Here is a 20,902-nt window from a genome sequence, read left to right as displayed (position 1 = left end):
AACACTGGGATCATGCTATGAATTGTACTATCATGCTGTGGATAATACTTCAAGTGGGTATTTCATCAATGGCGTTTGAAGATCAATTTAACAATTGTATAAAATGAATTGAAAACAAACATTTATAAAAAACCTATCCTAGTGTTACCCAGGAAGCCAATGATTTTATATTTTTATTTCTATCTATCTCTCTATGTATCGTGGAAGGTTATGCCCTGGTGGAAGCATTTTAGTCACGATTTTTCGTACGCCCTCGTCTCTCCCTAAGTAACTACAAATACAACTATTCACAAGTTTTATTTAGTTGATAGTTGTAGTTTTCAGTCAGTCAGTTTTAGTTTAGTTACTAAATTATTAAAATCGTAATAAGTCAGTCGGTTAGAGATGTTTGCGCTCGTTTTAACTAAAACACGGTTAGTTGTTAGCGGGATGGCCTGTAATCTGCTCACCTCTCTCTTGCCCTGAGTTCGTGCGGAGGGATGGGCTCACCAGAGCAGCTCTGGGGGTGAGCGTTGTGCGCAGGTCGACCCGGACCCTTCTTTGTGTGCTCTTTCTTACGCCATTTTGCACGGCGATTTTGGAACCATACCTGTGAACAAGAGAGACATTTAAATAAACGTTTTGATGACCTCCCTGGCGCAACGGTGAGCGCTGTGAATTTAAGCCGGGACGGGTTCGATTCCCAGCAAGGCCAGTTAGGGATTTTATAATTTCTGAAAATTTTTTGGTCTCGTCTGGTGGGAGGCTTTGGCCGTGGCTCGGCACCACCCTATCGACAAAGACGCTAAGCGATTTAGTGTTCCGGTGCTATGTCTCGTAGAAATCGATTAGGGGTATAACTACCATAACATATAACAGGTTAGCCCGCTAAAATCTTAGATTGCATCATCAGTTACCACCAGTAACCTGTAGTGGAATGAAAAAATAGTCAAATTCAAATTCAAAATTTCTTTATTCATGTAGGCCTATCACAGGCACTTATGAAGCGTTCATACATATATGTTAACATAATTGTAAGCCTAAAGCTAAAGCTACGAGGGTTCCAAACGCGCCCTGGTCTAAGAAGAGCCCAGAACAAACTTAGCTGGGTAAATTTATTTTTGTTATCACCATATATATATATATATATGGTGGATTTCATTATTACTACAATGAAATCCACTCCATTAAAGTAGGCCTTCTTTATAACCTACTTTTGAACCTTTAAATCTGTTTAGTTGTATTGACTCGCACATCAGTAGATAGTAGATAGTACTAGCGATAAAAACCGACAAGAACTCAGTTGCCCTTTTTAACAGGATACGGAATATCCATTATTTATTCGTTTCTATTTTTAAATAATTGATGGACCAAGCAGAAGGTCAAGCTGATGGTAAGTAAAACCATCGCCTATTTACAGAGCAATACTTCGCAGGGCATGCAAGGAACAAGTTCTGCCCTGTGTCCATCAACCTGAGGCGTAGGTGTTAAGCCTCATGTGCCTGTAATTACAGCACCCACCCTTCACACCGCAGCATACACACCCAACACACCCAAAACGCCAAACACACCCAACACACCCAACAATGCTGCTTAAGGCAGAAATAAGCATGGTGGCGAGCTGTCACAAAAAGCTCTCCAATTGCTAAAGTTCACAAGACATCAATGTCGGTAGTGCGATATATATTTGAATTTGTTTATATTTTTTTTTTATTAATAGCGGGCAAACGAGCAAGTGCGTCACCTGATGTTAAGTGATCACCGCCGCCCATAAACATCTGCAGCACCAGAGGAGCCACCGATGCGTTGCCGGCTTTTAAGGAATTTGTTATCCGCCTCTAGAACAACCCTAGACCCTAACCCTAGAATATAAGCCTAGATATTATTTTGGCTTAAAGGGTAAAGCCGAATACCTACCATATCTACGTATGAAGGCGTCATACGCTTCGTAAATTTTATGACTTGCCCGTCAATATGAGCCGAATTATTAATGGTGCCCATCAAATGTGGGTTTACTCAAAAAAAATAAAACAGATGTTTGCAATGTAGTACTTTAGGAAGGACTGACAGTGATGGCACTTTTATTATCTGTAGCTTGAAGATACCAACTAATTAAATTAATTTTATTGTTATTCAATAATGAAAATAGCTTTGAGCTCTCATTTTTTTTTTGGATCCACGTAGGTAAATAATTACAGTTTTCAATAATCAAATCCCGTATCCCACAAGTTAGCTTGCTATACACTAAGACTGCATCATCGTTTACAACCAGGTGTCATCGAATTCATGGAACTAACTTGTAGTAAAAAAAATCTTTGAAAGTATTTGGTTCGCAGCATATTATTTAGCTCGTTGAAATTGGCACGTGTAGTCACGGTAAATATTATTTAAATACCTACTCATAGTATAAATAAAATTTTTTCGCCCACAAACAATAGAGCTCTGTGAATAATCAACAATAGACTCTTTCTATTTGCCTATTCAGCAGGAAAATAATTCTTATCAATAAGATTAATGAGAATTACTGTTTATAAAAAAACATTTTATTGTTAGTTATTGCGTTATTTAATTTCTTAAATACAAGGTTGCTGCGTACACCGCTTAATCTCTCCCAAATCAGAATAATCATTGTAAAATGCTAATGTTGTAAAAGAGCAACTGCAGAGTTTCTTGCCGGCTTCTTCTCGGTAGAATCAGCCTTCTGAACCGTACCTTACGTTTCATATGTTCTTATACTAGGCCTAATTGAAATAAATTTTCACAATATATTAAATGTACAGAATGTACATTTTATTGTAAGTATAGATTTTGTTTAAAAATTATGTGTACAAGAACAATAAAAATAAATCATCATCATCACATCAACCGATAGACGTCACTGCTGGACATAGGTCTTTTGTTGGGAGTTCCAAGTTCCACGGTTCTGAACCGCTTGGATCCAGCGGCTACCTGCGACGCGCTTAATGTCGTCTGTCCACCTCGTTGGGGACCGACCAACGCTGCGCTTACCAGTTCGGGGCTGCCATTCCAGCCATTTTTCTCATTCAATTTTTTTTTTTTTAAAGAAATACATAAATATAATCAATGTAAACAAATTGTATACATATTTTATACGGGATTTTTAGAAACCAAAATAAACGCGGGCTGAGTAGCTGACAACAAATAGTTGGTATCTAATGATGAATGATAAAGCATTATGTCTGTATATACATACACAACTAAATATAATATTTAACCGTATATAGCATATAGGAGAGACAACTTTTTAATTAAACCCCAACTTGGTCCCTAATCGAAATACATTGATTACAGAATAGAATAGGAACGGGCGGTAATGGGCTCGCTCGTTCCCACTTAATGACCCCCCGGCCCCTCCTACACCTTCAGGGGGTCGTTAAAACCCCCGGTCTTGCTTGGTTTCGGAATGTGGCTAAGATGAATGCTTCAAGACAACATGTAGAGATTATACCGACAGGTATATTACAACTAATATACCTGATATAGTGCTAGTCAATCGATCAGTGCGCCGTGCAATAATTGTTGCCATTACTATTTCCACATGACGATAAACTGGTGAAAGCTGAAATGGAAAAAGTATCTACAAACGCTGACCTTGCTCATGAGATTACCGCCACAGTGTTGAGTCTACCGTTATTGTTCTGATTGTCGTTTCAGTCAATGGTCTTCTCGCAAAAAGCTTCGACAAACATCTTAAGAAGCTTTCGCTTGGTTGTTGGATCAAGGGTCGGATACAGAAGGCAGTAGTCCTCGAAACGGCGCGTATTGTGAGGAGGTTTTCGCCGGAGGCTTGGGCATATTTATTTATTTATTTATAATAATAAAGTTGTTTATTAAAGGCATAACGCCCATATATCAGCTTTAAAATACCAAGAGATCTATACTATAAACTTACATCTAACTGAAATAGTTAATAAACTTATTTCAGATGTCATAGGATCTTAGTTTATTTTCTGTTCCAGTCTCGATTAATTATTGATCTTGAGTGTTATTAGTATATTTATAAATAGAAAAAATATATGACGTTCGTAAGTGCTGTAACTATAGCCTAAACTGAATAAAAATTTGATTGATCGATTGAACTGACTAAACTATTTAGTCTGCCTTTCCACATTAGATCAGTTTGTCAGGTCAATGTCCTAAAACCCATTCTCCTATGAGAGTGAAAAACTGTGCCCAACAGCGGCAAAATAATATGCGGAAGGCGAAACCACCCTTTCGAATGAAATAACTATGAGAGAATTGTACTATGAGTCTTTCAAATGAGAATATATTGCGAATATATTAATATTTCTTCCGAAAAAGCAGTTCAAACAAAAATTAAACTTCTTTAACAAAAAACAAACGCACTGCAGTCAAATAAATGCTGTGTTTAACGCCTTTGGTTGCCTGGAAGAGATCGCTATGTAGCGATAAGGCCGCCAAATTGTATAATGTTTGCTAAATTTTTATTTATAATTTTACTATATGTTTATGTGGTGTACAATAAAAGTGTATTCATTCAATTATATACCTTTTTCACAATCTACAAAATCAAGTATCACATTCCCAAGCGAATAAAAGAAACATTCGTGAAAATGATAGTGTCCGCAATTGCCCCGTTTCCCCTTGCAAGAGAGTAAATAAGAAAATCCGTATCGATATATTTGTGACATGTGGGCTTGTATTTAGGCAACCCTCCCTATGAAGAAATTGATCCTTATTTTACGCAAGAGTACAAAAAAAAATAACATGCTTCCATGTAATATTGTTAAGTTGAGATTATTATATATTTTTGTGTCATAGTCTCTGAGGCAGTTCTAGTCCGTCAGCCATATTTCTGCTGCCAATCAGTATTGCAACCAGTATTTCCAGCCTGAGGGTATTATTGCCAGCCGGTACATGAGGCTTTACAACTACTTGCGCCTCAGTTTGATGGAGACACTGTCTGACTCATGTCCTGCATGTCCTGCGAAGTGTTGCTTTGTTTTAGGCGATGAGTATCCACCAACTTAGGGAGCTCATCTGCTAGTAAACCGTGCCCAGCTGTGGGAAATTAATTGTAATTTCCTACAGCTGGGATACAGATAGTGGATACTCGTCGCCTAATCTCTGATGATGATGTTGTCTAATTTGCAATTATATAAAGTTAAAACTATTTCGAATGCAATACAACATTGCAATTAGGCGTAGGCCCTTCATTCCTGTAAATCGTAGTGTGCCTAAAATAGCCTCATCTCCCCTCGTCGCGAAAATAAAAAGAGTCGTATCGATACATTGACTTGTATTTAGGTAACTTTCCCCTTGTGGGGAAGGCGGGTGAGCTTTCCCTTTTTCTGCGGTTAGGGCAATGAAAATGTCGCTTCTTGATGCGTGCAATTTCCTCGCACAGAAAAGTTCACGTAGATACAGTGAGCGGGTATGTACTGTAGAGGGTGGTTTGTTTTCTCTATAACTACTAGCTATGGAATGGGTAACCAAACAATATGTAAAAACTCAGATTTTTTTTTAAGTATCCTAGTTTTCGGCTCAACCTCTGGCTATAAGTAACTTAACCTATGTGGTAAATGAGATTTTTTTGACTTAGCTAGTAGGCATAAATTAGGAGGATGATATGAAATAGATAATCCTTATATTTATTGAAAAATTAGGGTAGGCAGTACTTTTTTGCTTGAATGAAGTGCACGCCACTGCCATAATATGTCGGTATAACAAATTTCAGATTCTCAAGGCATCATATATACGATCGTTGGAAGCTAAGACCTACTTATGATATAGACATAATTTTGTATTTACAAACTTGTCACAATAAATTATAGCGTATCGTCACACGTGGAAGCGAAATAAATAAATGACACTTGCTGTAACGGTGCAATCGTGCCGAAACCTGCTTAGAGTTCTCCATGGTGTTCTAAAAAGGGAAGACTTGGAAAGTCTACCAAACAGCAAATGGCCGGCGTGGTGGATACGGCGTAAAACACTTTTCAAATTTAGTTCTGAGAAGAGACCCGTGCTCTGTAGTGACCGGTAAAGGGTTGATAATAGTGATAATGCTTTGAAAGATCCTTGTTAAATTGTACTGTGAACCAGAATAACTAACTCATGTTGTCATGTTTTACCTACAATTCGATAGCATAAGTTTTTATGATCGATTTTGTTATTTTAGAGATTTCACCCTGTATCCGGATGTTACCTATTTATAATAGTGTGTGGTAGACCTTGTTATCTATAAATATAGGTATCCACAGCATAAACTGGACTTACAACTAACCTTTTTCCAGTTTAGTCTTCAACATCATAACAGTTCATAAAATTCCTGTTTATTTTGCAATTCGCCTACAGTTACAAATGCAATAATATCAAGGATTTTCTAACAAAGACATCTGGTAATGAAGAAGTAAATTATAATGTACACGACATTTACTGCATTATTTAATTTTACGTTTATCAATTATCTTTAAAGACAGCAGCTAAAAAGAAAATAAATTTATAGTTTTCTTACTGTTGTTGTCGCTATTAATGTAAATAGCGGGAATTAAAGAGCAATAAACATAATTACGACTGTTACGGACTGTCCGCGGCGGAGTAACATCGCATTTGAAATAATAATTACATTAAATCACTTTATAACGATCCGCGTCTTGTGAGAATAATATTTATGTGCTATATTTTACACCCGGAGTGGCAGCCCTTGGGCTTGTTCGTGTCTATCTTTTACCGCTAAGCCTAGGGCGGTAAACGCGGCTTACGTTAGATACGCAGACAGAGACAACAAGATGGAAACGTACACGAGTGTAACAGGGAAAGATACGGGTCCTTAAATTTTATATTCTATCCGCATTTTGTCGCCTAAGCGTTCCATTTAGTGTGCCATATTTAAACCTCGCGCTTTTTCTTTTCTCAGCCGAGCGGAGAATGTTACGCGATTTTCTTTTTTTTTACTTTAGGGCTGTACCCGAGGCGGTGTGTACGGAATATTGATGTGTGCGTACAACCGCAGAGTCTCAGTTAGGGAATGAAATTGGCATATAAATGTAAATTTTATGCTATGAATTTTAAAATGAAGTCGATACTTGCACGCTTACCGGCCCGGCTGAGCCTTCCTCACAAGTTGTTCGTAAGGCTGGAATAAAATAAGATTAAAATTCGCCGTTTTTGATAAAGAATGGGATTTTAACTGACTGTGGGGAAGCCTTGTGGAATGTTAGAAGCTTTTTTCGTCTGGAAATATAGTAAATGTTATGAAATAATTATTTAATTAGAATGAAATCACTCTCGAGTCAGGAGAAGTTATTAAAGACAAGTTTTTTGCGGATTATATTGAAATATGAGTAAGCGGACACTTAATTATCATGTAAGAGAAGTGGTCACCGGATGATAAAATCGATATTGGGTGCGTAATTTTTGTTACTTATTAAATTGATGTTAAGTTAAGCTAATTACTTTGCTATAAGCTTATAAATAGATAGGTACCTATCTAAGATCTAAGGTACCTACAATTTTATAAATTATATTAATAAATTATAAATAAGTATTTCTATTCATGAAGTAATGCAGACTATTAATAAATTTATTAGTAATGTAATGTAGGAGCACAAAATAACGTACGAGTACAACGAGGTTATGAATTAGAACAAAAGAAAATAAGCTCTTCTCACGAGACCAAAAGTTTACATAAATTTACAATAGTTACCAAGACAATATCAAAAAATAAAAAAAAATCATAACTTGATACTCAATGTAAAAAAATTAGAATTTCTCAAAATAACGACTCAATCAATGATAGAAAAATTATATTTTAACCCTTCCTATAATAAAACGCTATGTTACTTGTCTCAAGATAAACCGCATTCCTAAATTATTCTAATACCAAAAAAACAATGCAATGACGTTATCATTTACATTAAATGTCCTGCACTTTACAGAACGCAATGTCAACACTATAAACCACCATTCAACGAAGCCTACGAGTTCGAACGAAAAGGGAAATAGAGAAATCAGAAAGAAGAAAAAATCCACTTTACAGACGCAAACAAGTCACTTAAAGTTTATTGAGCTGTAATCGAATTGTGACGTCCCTGCGCCGCGCTTTGAGGCCGCGGCGGCGGGATCTATAGCCATCCTTATCTGACCCGACCATTTAAATCTATGCTATTCAATCGTGCCATCTCGCTCGTGTCCCAGGGGTGCCGCCGAGATGGCAATCTTTTGATTTATACCAACTATTAGGAGTGGTGCGGCGTAGTCTGTCTTTTGGAACGAGATTTGCTGCGATAAACGTTGGATACAATCGACGTTAGGACTGATTATAGAAATAGATTTGTTCTTGCTCCTCTCCCAGAGATTTGTGCTGCAGAATATCTATAATGTTTTGACTGTAATTGTTCATCTATACGTATTGCCTTAAGGTCAGGTGCAATTTAACTCTATAATCTTATCCTTATCTCAGATAAATACGTCAAGTAATTTCATTGATAGATTTTCCGTTACATTATTTTTTTATGCTTTTCTTTATACTATTTGTTTTTAAAATAGATAGGAATTTAGGTACCTTTTATTTGGTTAATTTCCTACTAAAACCTTAGATGTTTAGAATTTTCCTTATTTCGTGGACAATAATGCTGACGTTTGACAACCAGACAGTAGAAATTTTGTTTGGCGAATCTGGCGTAAAAAGCGGATGGGCAGTCCCCGAACGCCGCTTAGGAGGGTCCGGAAAGGGCAAAGAAAACGTTCTCTCATTTATATTTAAGGAAAACCTTAGGCTCATATGCCGTTTGACTCGTCTTTATGTAATATATTGCATCTGTGTTGAAAAGAAAAACCTTTATATTTATTCTACTGTCTAAACGACAGCCGTAGAAATTGAATTTTTGAAAATAAGACTAATCTATTTCTAACTAAGTCGACACTAAGCATGGCCGGGTGTAGGTAGTACTTATTTAATTATTATTTTTACTTGCTGGTTACTAAGTAGGTACCTATTTAACAAAAAAAGTACCTACTCAGTTTTAAAAACGCTACATTTATTTGTTGCCTTAACGAAGGAACTAAAATTTAATTTCCCTACTTTTTTACAAGATCTTCTAAATTCAATTCTAACAGTTGACAAGTAAAAATGAAATTAAACAAACACATTTCTATTCTATCGATGTTAATAGACTTTTTATATAAAAATGGAATTGTATTTGAAATTCAGTCCCATTTTAGTATTCATACTCAATTTTTGCAGTTCACTGAACGGTTCAACGTAGCACGATAGGAAGACTGGCTATTTAATAAGCAACTTTTTGTGACAGCCAAAATGTGCAACTCGGAATGTTATCGATATAGTTATATTTTAGGATACTTCCAGAGATGGCGACCCTGACACATTGACGAAAGTGGTGAGATATCATCTTACTTATATGATGATGATACTGCAGTTCGTATTTCAAGTTATCATAATTGACACAATATTATAACTAACTGGATAATTATGAAAATATTTTAAACTAAGATTTTCGTGATTAATCAAAAATTTCTTGGTTATAGTTCAACGGGTACATACCACGATAATATTTTGGGATCGTGGTTGATCGATCCATGCAACTGGGTCGAAATATCAACAAATCCAAAATATTATCGTGGTATGTTCGTATCGTGCTGTGATAAATTCTTATTCCAAGAAGACTCACAATAATGGAAACTGTGCCTGCCTGATAGGCCGATATGAATAAATAATTTTTAAATTTGAATTTGTTTTACTTATAACCATGGTTAAAACGACAGGTCTGTCGGTTTGTATTGACTCTACCATCGGTAAAGGAGGCAGATTCTATCGAGTAGACGCATGCGAGATCTCAGCAGCTGGTTTATTCAACGTCACTTAAAATTTAACAATTAGATGCATGCTTTAAAGCAATCCTGTCATTAAAAAAATATCTATTGTGCAGGATATATAAATTGGGTTTATCAACCATTACCAACACAATACCGGGAACGGGTATCTTCTCCAAATAATGAGAAGGCTTTAGGCCGTAGTCCACCAAGCTGGCCAAATATATAGGTAAACTTCACACTCCTTTAAGAATGCTACGTTAAGGTGAACTCTCCGGCGTTCAGTTTTATCGGCACTATCTTTCTTCACCGTTAAATTATCTCCTAAACTTTAATAAATTAAAAACGCCCATATCTCCAAAAAGCTGTAGGTACGTGTCAGGGATAGAACTCAGGATCATCCGAAAGTGAGGCCGACGTCCAGTAGGCTATCGCGGCTTATTCCTAGCGTTTTAGCATAAAAGTACTAAGTTTCAAATAAAAATGGAGCAACCCTTGTTTAAGAACAAAATTTAAGTATTTCGCAGAACATAAATAGTCACAACTGAGACATAACAAAAGAAACATAACGACTGTGCAGCGAATGAAGACGTCATGCATGAATAACTGCCATACATACGGCTCGCAGTAAAATTTTGTCGCAGACTAAAAATATTTTGTGTCAACTAACTTAAGAACTACTTTGCGCTGATAGATTGAGTAATATTGTAGTGCTTTATACATTGATTTAATATGTTATATAGGGCTAATTCCCGTTTTTACTAAAGGCAATGCCTAAATATTTTATCGCTGTAGGCGTTAAAATAGTTAGGCCTAACCTAAGGACATTCCTAGACTCGTTCACCACGTACAATCGTTACACGTAGCAATCGTTTGTCAGCTTTTCCAGGAAAACAATCAGTAGGTACTTTTACATAAGAATAATATAATTTTTTTATCACATGAACCAATAATGTTACCAATTTTTAAAACCATACTAAAAATGAAAAATATAAAATACACACCAAACCTTGCGACAAGGATCATAGACAAGTTAAGTTATATGAGTTGTCTATTGAAAATCCATTGGTGAAAGATGGTATGCCTAGGAATCTTATTTGATTAGGCGTTACTTACTAAAGCATTGACTTGTACGTCGTTAGTGAAACCGGGCATAAGTATGATTAATGAGGTACTTACCGCGACTCTACTTTCTTTTAGGTCTAAACGCATCGCCAGCGCTTCTCTCATGAAGACATCCGGGTAGTGCGACGCAAGGAATGCACGCTCGAGCTCTTCCAGCTGCCAGGAATTAAAGTTCGTCCGAGATCGTCTTCTCTTGCCGCTATCACCGTCGTCATCTCCAAGGCCACCTGGAAATAATAACTATAATAAGTCAATTTATTCGAACACCAGAGTATGGGATTAATGAAATCTGTAACACATTTAAGAGGATGGGATAGCTAGGACAAAATTGATGAATAGGTATTTGATAAAACTATGGAGGCCTGATCGTGGCTTCCCCCGAAAAGTGCGATAGGGAAAAAAGCAGCTCAGACCGATTCACGATTTTTTTGTGTGTTTCGCTATACAAATGACGACATCGACATTTCGTATTCCGATTTTTTCTCATCCAAAACTAAATTATTTTTGGCATGAAAATTTAAAGAAAGATTACATCTAGGTTTCTCTCTGTTTCTTTCATGTTTTTTTTTCATATTTGTCTTTGAGTCCTCAGAATTTAGCGGTAAAAAAAGGCGTATTATTGGTAATTTTAGAGGGCCAGATTGTTTAAAGCATTTTGCTGTTCAAGAAACAGTGATAGTGAAATATCTATACTAGACTTTGATTTAAACATAAAAAGTGATTGCTCTAGAGGCATTATCCAGGGAGAATTAGGTGAATACATCTATATGGAGAATCCTGCCTATACTTTCCTCTTAATCAAGGTCTTTTAAATAGAGAGCACTCATACACCGCTATAGAAAGTAACACTCGATTGATTGTGTGTTACAGATCTTTCAAACTAAGTTATTTAAAGCTTTGCAAGAAGTGACATCTTCTTCAACCGGAAACAACAGAAATATATTAAATGACGTTTTATGCAAACGTCGTTAAAAAAAATTATACAATCGTTTGCACCTTAATCTAACCTATATAACTAACCTTTTTTTTTCGTTGAGAAAATTATACTCATGGATACCACCCCACCGCGGATAGGTACAGTGGCTATGTCGGACTCTTACCGACAAAACTCCACGGTATTCCAACTGGTCGACTGGGTTACGGGAACGGTTTCGCACAACCGCAACCCAGCCAGCGGCGCCAACTGAGGCAGTCCCTCCTCTGAGACCACATCAATGTCCCTAAACACCATCGTACGCCAAAGGATTTTCCCTTCCAACTCGAGGAACACTGACCAACCTAACCTAACTTTACTTCCTGAACTGAAATTGTACGTCTGACGTTGTATGTAAGCTTGTTATCACCACCAAGATGTAAAAAGCGGAAGCTGATTAATTAAAAGTGGGGGCGGAAATTAAATAAATCTACAGGAACAGGATACGGTATATTTATTTTTTCTTATTATTGATAAAATAAACGTAACTCTATCACCTTTATTTTTCTAAAAAATGGCAAAAAGATAGACAGCATGTTGATGGAGGGCATAATATGAAACTTAAGACAATTCTCAAAGTAACAAACGTACACGAATTCGTGGAAAACAGTTAGGAAAAAATAAATATAAGACACTTATTTCAGTTATACCGATAGTATTTTAAAATGTAGGTAGAGGGGAGCTAGGGAGTTTAAATGTCATACAAAAATAGTTGATTATGTTCGATCATTAATTCATTACCTGTCTGCCATTTAACTTCATCGTGCAGTGCTATGATTGCCACATCAGATATTAATGTGTTAATAGGTACATATGTCTAGAAAGCCTCATGATAAAGGAGGTTTTAGGTCAAAGTTTGCCGCCTATACTACTGCTGACAAAGAAATTCGAAACCTAAATATGTAGGTTGTGATTCGTTGCATGAATAAAGAGCAAGCAAACACACTTTCGTTATTATTATATTAAGAAAGGTGATAAGGTATCCCATAGGTAAATAATAAAGTGTGCAAGAAAATTATACAAAATAACACAATAGAAAAAGTTAAATGCAACAAATACAAGGTAAAAGAGATAGTACTTAGTGCTAGGGTGGAAAAACCAGCCTTATCACTAAATGTGACCTTTAAAGGCAACCTGGGCGAAGATGATAAAAAGATGGAAAGTGGACTTTGCACAAAGTAAAAATTAAATAAAGTTACATACAAAATATTTACACTTATTTATATAGGTTTTTAATTTATTTAATTTAAGTTATACAAATCCCATTATATTTCCCCCCAAAAAAGGGGAGGCTTTTGCCCAGCACTGGCGTAAAAAGATGATGATATAATTGCTAAAACAGATAAGAAGGAGGAGAAAGGAAGGGGAAAATAGGAACAAAATATTAAATGAAACAGAGAAAGCAATGCTAGACTTTGATCGGAAATAGTATGCGGCACAGTGTATTAGCAATAAGGCCAAGAATATAATGCTGTAAAGAAAGCTGCACAAATATGATTGAACGGTAATAGACGATGACAACCACGTTAATATATTATCAACAATAATAGTACAGAGAACGTAAGTGCGAAGAAACAAGTTAGAGTTATAAAGTAATGACACATTATGTTAAATATTGATATAAAATTACTGGAGCGTTGAATATTTGAAACGATTTTATTGAAAGCAATAAAGTTAGCTTTTACTATACAATTATTAACGTTTATTGCGATAAGGCCTAAACCGTTACTAAAGCGAAAACGTTTCCAATCAACGCCGCGAAGGTTTGAAATGAATAAGACATAATCATAAAAGACACCGGCAGCTTTAACATTGTCCATTTAGACAATCCTTTGGCCGTTAAAATAAACCCGCGACCGGGGGCTCATAAAAAAGAGATAATCTCCAACAAAGCGTCAGAACAAGTTTCTGAAAATAGAATATAATTTCTAATTTTCTCCCGGTGATTTTAATTAAAAATGGTCCCGTGAGGGAGACCGCAACATCGCCCGACATCTGGGGTTAGAAAGGGACAGCCGTAAATTAGTCGCTCTGTCTTTAAATCTAAATAAATTAGAAGTCATTAAGAGGAACACGCTTCTGTTGCGCTGAACATGTTATTCCGTGGCTTTAATTTATTAACCCGCTCAGGGCATCATTGGGCAATAGACGTAACATTTAATTAACAAGTACTCTGACCAAAGGATCTATAGAGCCTTCGAAAAAAATCACTTATAAACAATTTTTGTGTGGCTGCACATGTTTTTTACACTTTCCGCTACCTTTATCTAGGTATCCGACTTTTTTCGTCTTTGTCATTTTTTGAATCCTATACATTTTTGTCATCTTTTGAATCGTATACATTTTTGCCAGCTTAATAAAAACAAAGGATTCAGAACCTGTTAGTTACTGCAAGAGTTTCTAAATACAGTCCAGAAAATAGGTTTTCCCTTCTATCAGAAATAAGATCTATTACGAATTGAACTATACAATAAGTTGTGCAGTTGCCTTAACAGAAAAGCTAAATTACACGAGCGTGAGAGGGACGGAGATATATCTCTAATGAGTAGAGTGAAAGAGATGACTACGCTTATTGTATTAAAACAAACGACCGCCTTGGGCCCAGAGAGAACAGTTTTGGCGCGCTTTAATTTAGTCTGCCTCAATGTTTTAATGTCACTGGGGAGGGGGGATGGGGGACTCACTAAGTATCTATTTGAGGGTTGTATAGCGCGGTTAATAAATTCGTACAGTTAATAATTCAACTTTGTTTGGTGTTTCGTTATAAATAATGGCTAAGATAGGAACTGTTTTACACGTTTTACTCTGGACGTATAACAAGGAATTTATTAGCAACTGTTTTGATGTGAGTAGTTAGTACCTTTACTCTGTCTATAGGTCTTTAAATATTCTTTGAGTAACGGTTTCTAGTTATGTAACGACTGAAGGGAATCTGTAGGCAGTCTGGTTTAGGGATGATCTACTAACTACTTTATTTTGTAACGCCATCTGTTGAAAGTAATCCGAAATTATTTCTCTGCATGTTCAGTTATTCATTTAGTAATTAATTATTTTATTTAATAAATTTATTTTTATTTAGGAAAACAAAAAAAATAATTATAAAATCCAGCTATTTGGAGTCTTGCGAGACACGCACCGCATATTTCATTATGAGAAATAAATAGAAAAAGATTGTAAAAAGTATTTGATTTGATTTCCGGTATTTTATCAAAGGCCTGCCAATTGGCTCATAAAGATAGCAATCAAGTCAAGCAATAAATTTATTACAATTGATATTGTAGTAGATAGAAATCCCCTCTCATATCGTCCGATAATAGTAAACGAAACAGAACATCCATTTCTAATAGAATTCGAAACCTTCCTGGCGAAGTGAAGAACGTTGTCTTATAAGTGGAAGTTCCCGAGTTTCGTACCCGGCTGGCGCAATTTGGGAATTAAAGTTTCTAGGTATTCTTTAGACCGGTCTGGTGGAAGGCTTCAGACGTGGAAAGTTACCATCCTGACGAAAAAGGCGTACCGTTAAATTTTGCGTTCCGGTACGATGTCGCGAAGAAACCGATAAGAGACGGATGGATTTAATCTAAGTATCTTTAACGGGTAAGCATGCTCTCATCTTAGACTGCATCATCTCTTACCACCAGGTGTTATTGTAGTCAAGGGTATTTAGTAGAGAGAAAAAAAGTTGAGATATACCCAAAGCTTGCACTTATTAAATAAATACTTACATTTTAATCCCGATCTCTCTCTCTCTCTTTTACAAAGAATAATGGATGATTTTTATTTATGAACGTACGAATGGTTTAATGCATTGTTGCTACATTTCATTTATTTTACTTCTTTTGGTCTCGATTCACTTAACTTAAAGTCAAGAATTTTAAGTGCCCGTTACAGGATTTTTTCGGAATGAATGTTATTGTTAAAATCTCATTTATTTCATTTTTAATGACCTATAAAAAGGAGAATTTTCTCAGTTGTATTTTATCTCACTCAGCAACTATATGAGATTCAATGTTTAGAAAGTTAGACATATAGGTAACCTTACTTTGCATACGAGTGACTACAATTTGCTCTATATAGCTTATCGCGTGCACGGATGTTATCTCATCTTGACAACCCATTAACGACCCACTACAGGGCACGGGTGTCCTCCCACAAAAAGATGCGTTTAGGCCGTAGTCCACCCCGCTGGCCCTGTGCAGATTGGTGTGGACCCCCTGAACGCCTTGAGAACATTGTGGAGAACTCTCAGGCATGCATGTTTCCTCAGGATGATTTCCTTCACCAAGGAAGCTAGTGATATTTCAACTGCTTAAAACGCACATAACTTTGCACGCGCGAATTAAACTCAGCCTCCCGAAACTGAAGCCGAAGTCTCAACCACTGCGCTATCACCGCACCGCATTTATATTACAATGCTTACACCCATCTACATAAAAGTATACAACCGATAAAGAAATCAAGTGCTTCGCGAAGCTTCGTAATAATTGTAAATTGAATTATTCTGAGAATCAATTACCTTGCACTGATCGCTCGATGTTTTCTCGAGCTTTTCAGCATCGTGTACCGTTGTAATAACATTGTCGTACAATGATGAAGAAAAGCAATAAGTACTTTAAATAATTAAGTGTAATAGTGTAATTTTCTTTCTTCTTCTTAAATATGAATCTGAGTAGTCACGTTCCAAAGAAGCGATGGGGGTCGGGCCAATGAATAGTTTTTGGTCTCCTATCAAGATATTCCTAGTTTGGAAATTTGTGCAGTTGTCGGAAAGCACGTTAAGCTGTCGGTTCCGTTCCAGATCTCTTTCCGGACGTGTCGGAGCTGCTGTCTTATCGGACTATGAGAGTGAGATAAAAGAGAGGGTACTTGTGTTTGTGCCCAAACTTGTACATTATGTGGTGACAATATGCAACTATGTAATAATGTAATGGTACGTCAGTGGTACTGAATTGCCAAAATACGAAATGCGAACCAGTGCTTGCAGTTTAAAATACAGGTCTATAAGTTCACACGTATACCTTTACTTTTCTCCACATAAGTATATGGCAAATCGCCATAACTATAATCTCGTGTAGTTGGAGAATCTCTGTGGAGATAGACCAACGAAATCGGTCAGGGAATAATAATGAGTGTTTATATGTATATTCTAAGCATTTTTGTATCTTATTCATAAAAAATATTCGTCAGTCATCTTAGTACCCATAACACAAGCTACGATTACTTTAGGACAATATTTATTTATTTATTTTAATGATAAAAAGTTATTTTTAATCTAAAAAAAAATCAACTTTCGTTGATCACTGTACTCTTTAAGTATAAGTGCTGTCAACAATTTCGATATCGATAATGTTCACACTAATAATTATCGGTAGTTGGCCGCCAACGTTTTCAAGAATCTGATCAAATTGATCCAATTTCACACAAGTGTCGTAATTGTGCGGTTAGGTGCAGTGTGGGTTCAAGTAATTGGTTAATTTGATTCCGATTGCAGGTTGGCTTTACGGATATCATAAAGTAGCTATATAATATAAGATAAAGACATTATGTTTACTTTTTGATCGATATTCAGTCACTTAATTAATTCGCATATGATTACAGCACTAGTGAAATATCCTTGCTGTGTTTTAAAACAGTGAAATGATTTGTTTGGTTGATTTCAATCGTTGGGATGGGTTTAAGACTTTGTGGGAAGCCTGAATTTGGCTTTAAAGCTAACTTTTTGTTTGAAGACCACGTTAAATTATATGTAAGCCCGCTCCACGCAGTGGAGACGCAGGATCTAAGCTCTATGTCTCTCGTTTTCATGAGAGAAAAGATCTTTCCTCTGCAGTGTGCCATTTTTTTTTGGGTGGAATACGGCTAAAACCCTGCTCATTCGGAGAGAAGATCCCTGTAGTTAATTTTTATGAAAATGAATAGTGATACAATTGCGCCATCGATATTAAAATAATACTGCTGTTATTGGAACTATAGATATAGATTATATAGATTTATTAATAGCGGGTTGATTAGTTTAATATCCATACTTACGTTATATACCTAAATATTAGATATTAGTGTGTTAGTCATGTATGTTCGCCCATATTTATCTATCCTTATATGGAAATGTTTCTTCCTTGTTTGTTTGTACCCAATAGACACCGAAAGTAGGTACTAGACCGATGTTAACCATTTTTTTGCCAAAAGAAAGCTGAGCATCAAATAGTAACATAGACTAGGTATATTTTATTTTAAAAAATGCACAAACTTAGCGAATAAACTGTGTAATTATCATAGTTAGGTCGAAATAGCAGCTTTTATGTTCTATTGTTATATTAAATGGTCGATAGAAACAAAAGAGGTTTACATTAGTATCGCAGTATTAAATTTAAATAAATAGATTTATCATCAATTTATATAGCAGTATATACTTTTTATTTACTTCCAATTCCAATTGGACATTATAATTAGAAGATATCGCGAGTATTAAAAAAATCATGCACATTTTTAGAGATTCTTTGTATATTGTAGTTATCTCTAAAAATAAACTATTCCTACTGGACGCTTTAAAACCTAAAACAAACGTGTGTGAAGTCGCAGGAAACAGTTAGTCGTAATATATAGAAGTGGCCGCGGGCACATCTAGTTTTTTAATAAAACACAACATAAAACCGCAGCGTTAGTTCGTTGCAAAAAATGTGACAGCCAAGAAACCCAAAGTATAAAATTGATTTAGACTCAAAATAATTTTATAGCCGTTATTATCATAAAAAATTTCGCCCGCAGCGGGGCGAACGGGGCCGGTGCGGTGCCGCCTATAATTTTGTGTCGATCCCGGGAAATTAATTTCCGAAATCACCACCAATAATAAAGTAATAATTTTCAACCTAAATAGGTGGGTACTACGTTGACTGACACTTGCCAGAGACGAACTCGAAAACAAATGAGCGTCGACGTTATATTATTTTCTTAACTCAAAGTTAAATACCGAATTTCGTTGAGGAGGTGAAGAAGAAACACTTTATTGCACGTATAACATACAGGAAAAGAAACAGTAGAGTAGAAGAAGAGTGTAGGTGAACGTGTATCGTAAATACATTTTATTTTTACCTAATATCTATTGCAGTGTCGAAAATACAGTAGCAGTATATTTAGTACAAAAGCTGAATACTAAAAGTATTCTGGGAGCCAAATGAACGGAATTTCTTAAGTTCGACGGCCGATTGGCGCAGTTTGCGACCCTACTTTCTGAGTCCAAGGCCGTGGGTTCGATTCTCACGACTGGAAAATGTGTGTGTGATGAACATTATTGTTTTTCAGTGTCTTGGTGTTTATATAAGTATTTATGTATATTATTAATAAAAATATTCATCAGTCATCTTAGTACCCATAACACAAGCTATGCTTACTTTGGGGCTAGGTGTCGATGCGTGTATTGTGGTAGTATATTTATTTATTTTATTAAGTACCTATATAAATACGTAACGTAACGTAAGCTTTTTGTTATCTGTATATTATAAGTATTTATGTATATTATTAATAAAAATATTCATCAGTCATCTTAGTACCAATAACACAAGATACGCTTACTTTGGGGCTAGGTGGCGATGTGTGTATTGGAGTAGTATATTTATTTATTTTATTAAGTACCTATATAAACACGTAACGTAACGTAAGCTTTTTGTTATCTGTATATTATAAGTATTTATGTATATTATTAATAAAAATATTCATCAGTCATCTTAGTACCAATAACACAAGATACGCTTACTTTGGGGCTAGGTGGCGATGTGTGTATTGTGGTAGTATATTTATTTATTTTATTAAGTACCTATATAAATACGTAACGTAACGTAAGCTTTTTGTTATCTGTATATTATAAGTATTTATGTATATTATTAATAAACATATTTATCAGTCATCTTAGTACCCATAACACAAGCTACGCTTACTTTGGGGCTAGGTGGCGATGTGTGTATTAGGGTAGTATATTTATTTATTTTATTAAGTATATAAATACGTTCGTAAGCTTTTTGTTACACAGCTCCTTTCAGTGCTGCAGCCATGCTTATTTATGCCGCCAAGCAGCATTGAAGTCATCCAGTCTGAAGGTCGTGTTTGCGGGTTTAATAACATACACATGAGGCTTAACACCTACGACTCAGGTGGACACAGAACGGCACTTTTAAGGACGTGTTCCTTGCATGCCCTGCAAAGTTTTGCTCTGTTTATATGTGATGGTTTTCCACTTACCAGCGTGTCGTTCATGTGCTTGGTCAGTCAATTATTACTAAATAAAAAACAATCTATTACCGAATTTCGTTGTCAGTTGAGCATAATATTTATTTTCAATGGATTCATTGCACTTGTAAAACACAACGCAGTTGTAGAACTTATATCTAGTACAAAAGATGAAAAAAATCCAAAAGTGCACGCCTCATAATCTCATTCATTACAATAATTAAACTACATCTAATTATACAGTGAAAAGTAATAGGCTTCTATTCCTCAAAATACTGAAGCCTATAAAAAAAACCAATTCGATAAGTGAAGTATTTCACTCGACCACGAGATACGGGATCCGCGTCCAAGACAAAACTTTTTTAAACAATTTTTTAATTAGTTTAAATAATAAAAAGAGATTTAAAAATATCATGAGTGTTAAAAATTTTGTTTTTTCTCAAAATTTGTCTATTTATATTCACTTATAAAAGCAATAAAGAATAAAAAAGTGACATTTTAAGTACAGTAATACCCACCTCAACGCTTCGCTTATGAGGCGTACTATACGAATGAGTGGGGTCAAATGAACGAAATTTTGTGAGCTGGCATTTCAAAAGAGCCACGTTTAGTGTATATTTTGTAATCTTAATGAAGGAGCACCACCTATCCTCGTAGACTTCGATCTACGATAATATTTTTTTATTCATGTACCCGATAACTACTTCATTGTTTTTTTTGGCTGTACGTTATTATAAAAAGAACTATTGTTAACCCAAGTTCCCAACAAGGACACTGATTTAAAATGAA

General features: G+C 35.7%; 1 protein-coding gene across 1 annotated transcript in view; it reads right to left on the bottom strand.

The window, feature by feature from the left end:
• Positions 1 to 20,902, bottom strand: part of LOC120629364 (homeobox protein unc-4) — a 46,853-nt gene that overhangs the window by 1,220 nt on the left and 24,731 nt on the right. Inside the window, exons 2-3 of the mRNA XM_039898293.1 lie at positions 10,975 to 11,147; positions 450 to 589 (exon numbers count right to left, since the gene is read on the bottom strand). Of these exons, the coding sequence (XP_039754227.1) occupies positions 450 to 589; positions 10,975 to 11,147 (313 nt within the window). The remainder of the gene's footprint in view (positions 1 to 449; positions 590 to 10,974; positions 11,148 to 20,902) is intronic.

Source organism: Pararge aegeria, chromosome 14 (genome assembly GCF_905163445.1).
Source record: "Pararge aegeria chromosome 14, ilParAegt1.1, whole genome shotgun sequence".
NCBI lineage: Eukaryota > Metazoa > Arthropoda > Insecta > Lepidoptera > Nymphalidae > Pararge > Pararge aegeria.
Note: the sequence above shows the minus strand (reverse complement) of the source record. Positions and strands in the feature narration are given on the sequence as shown.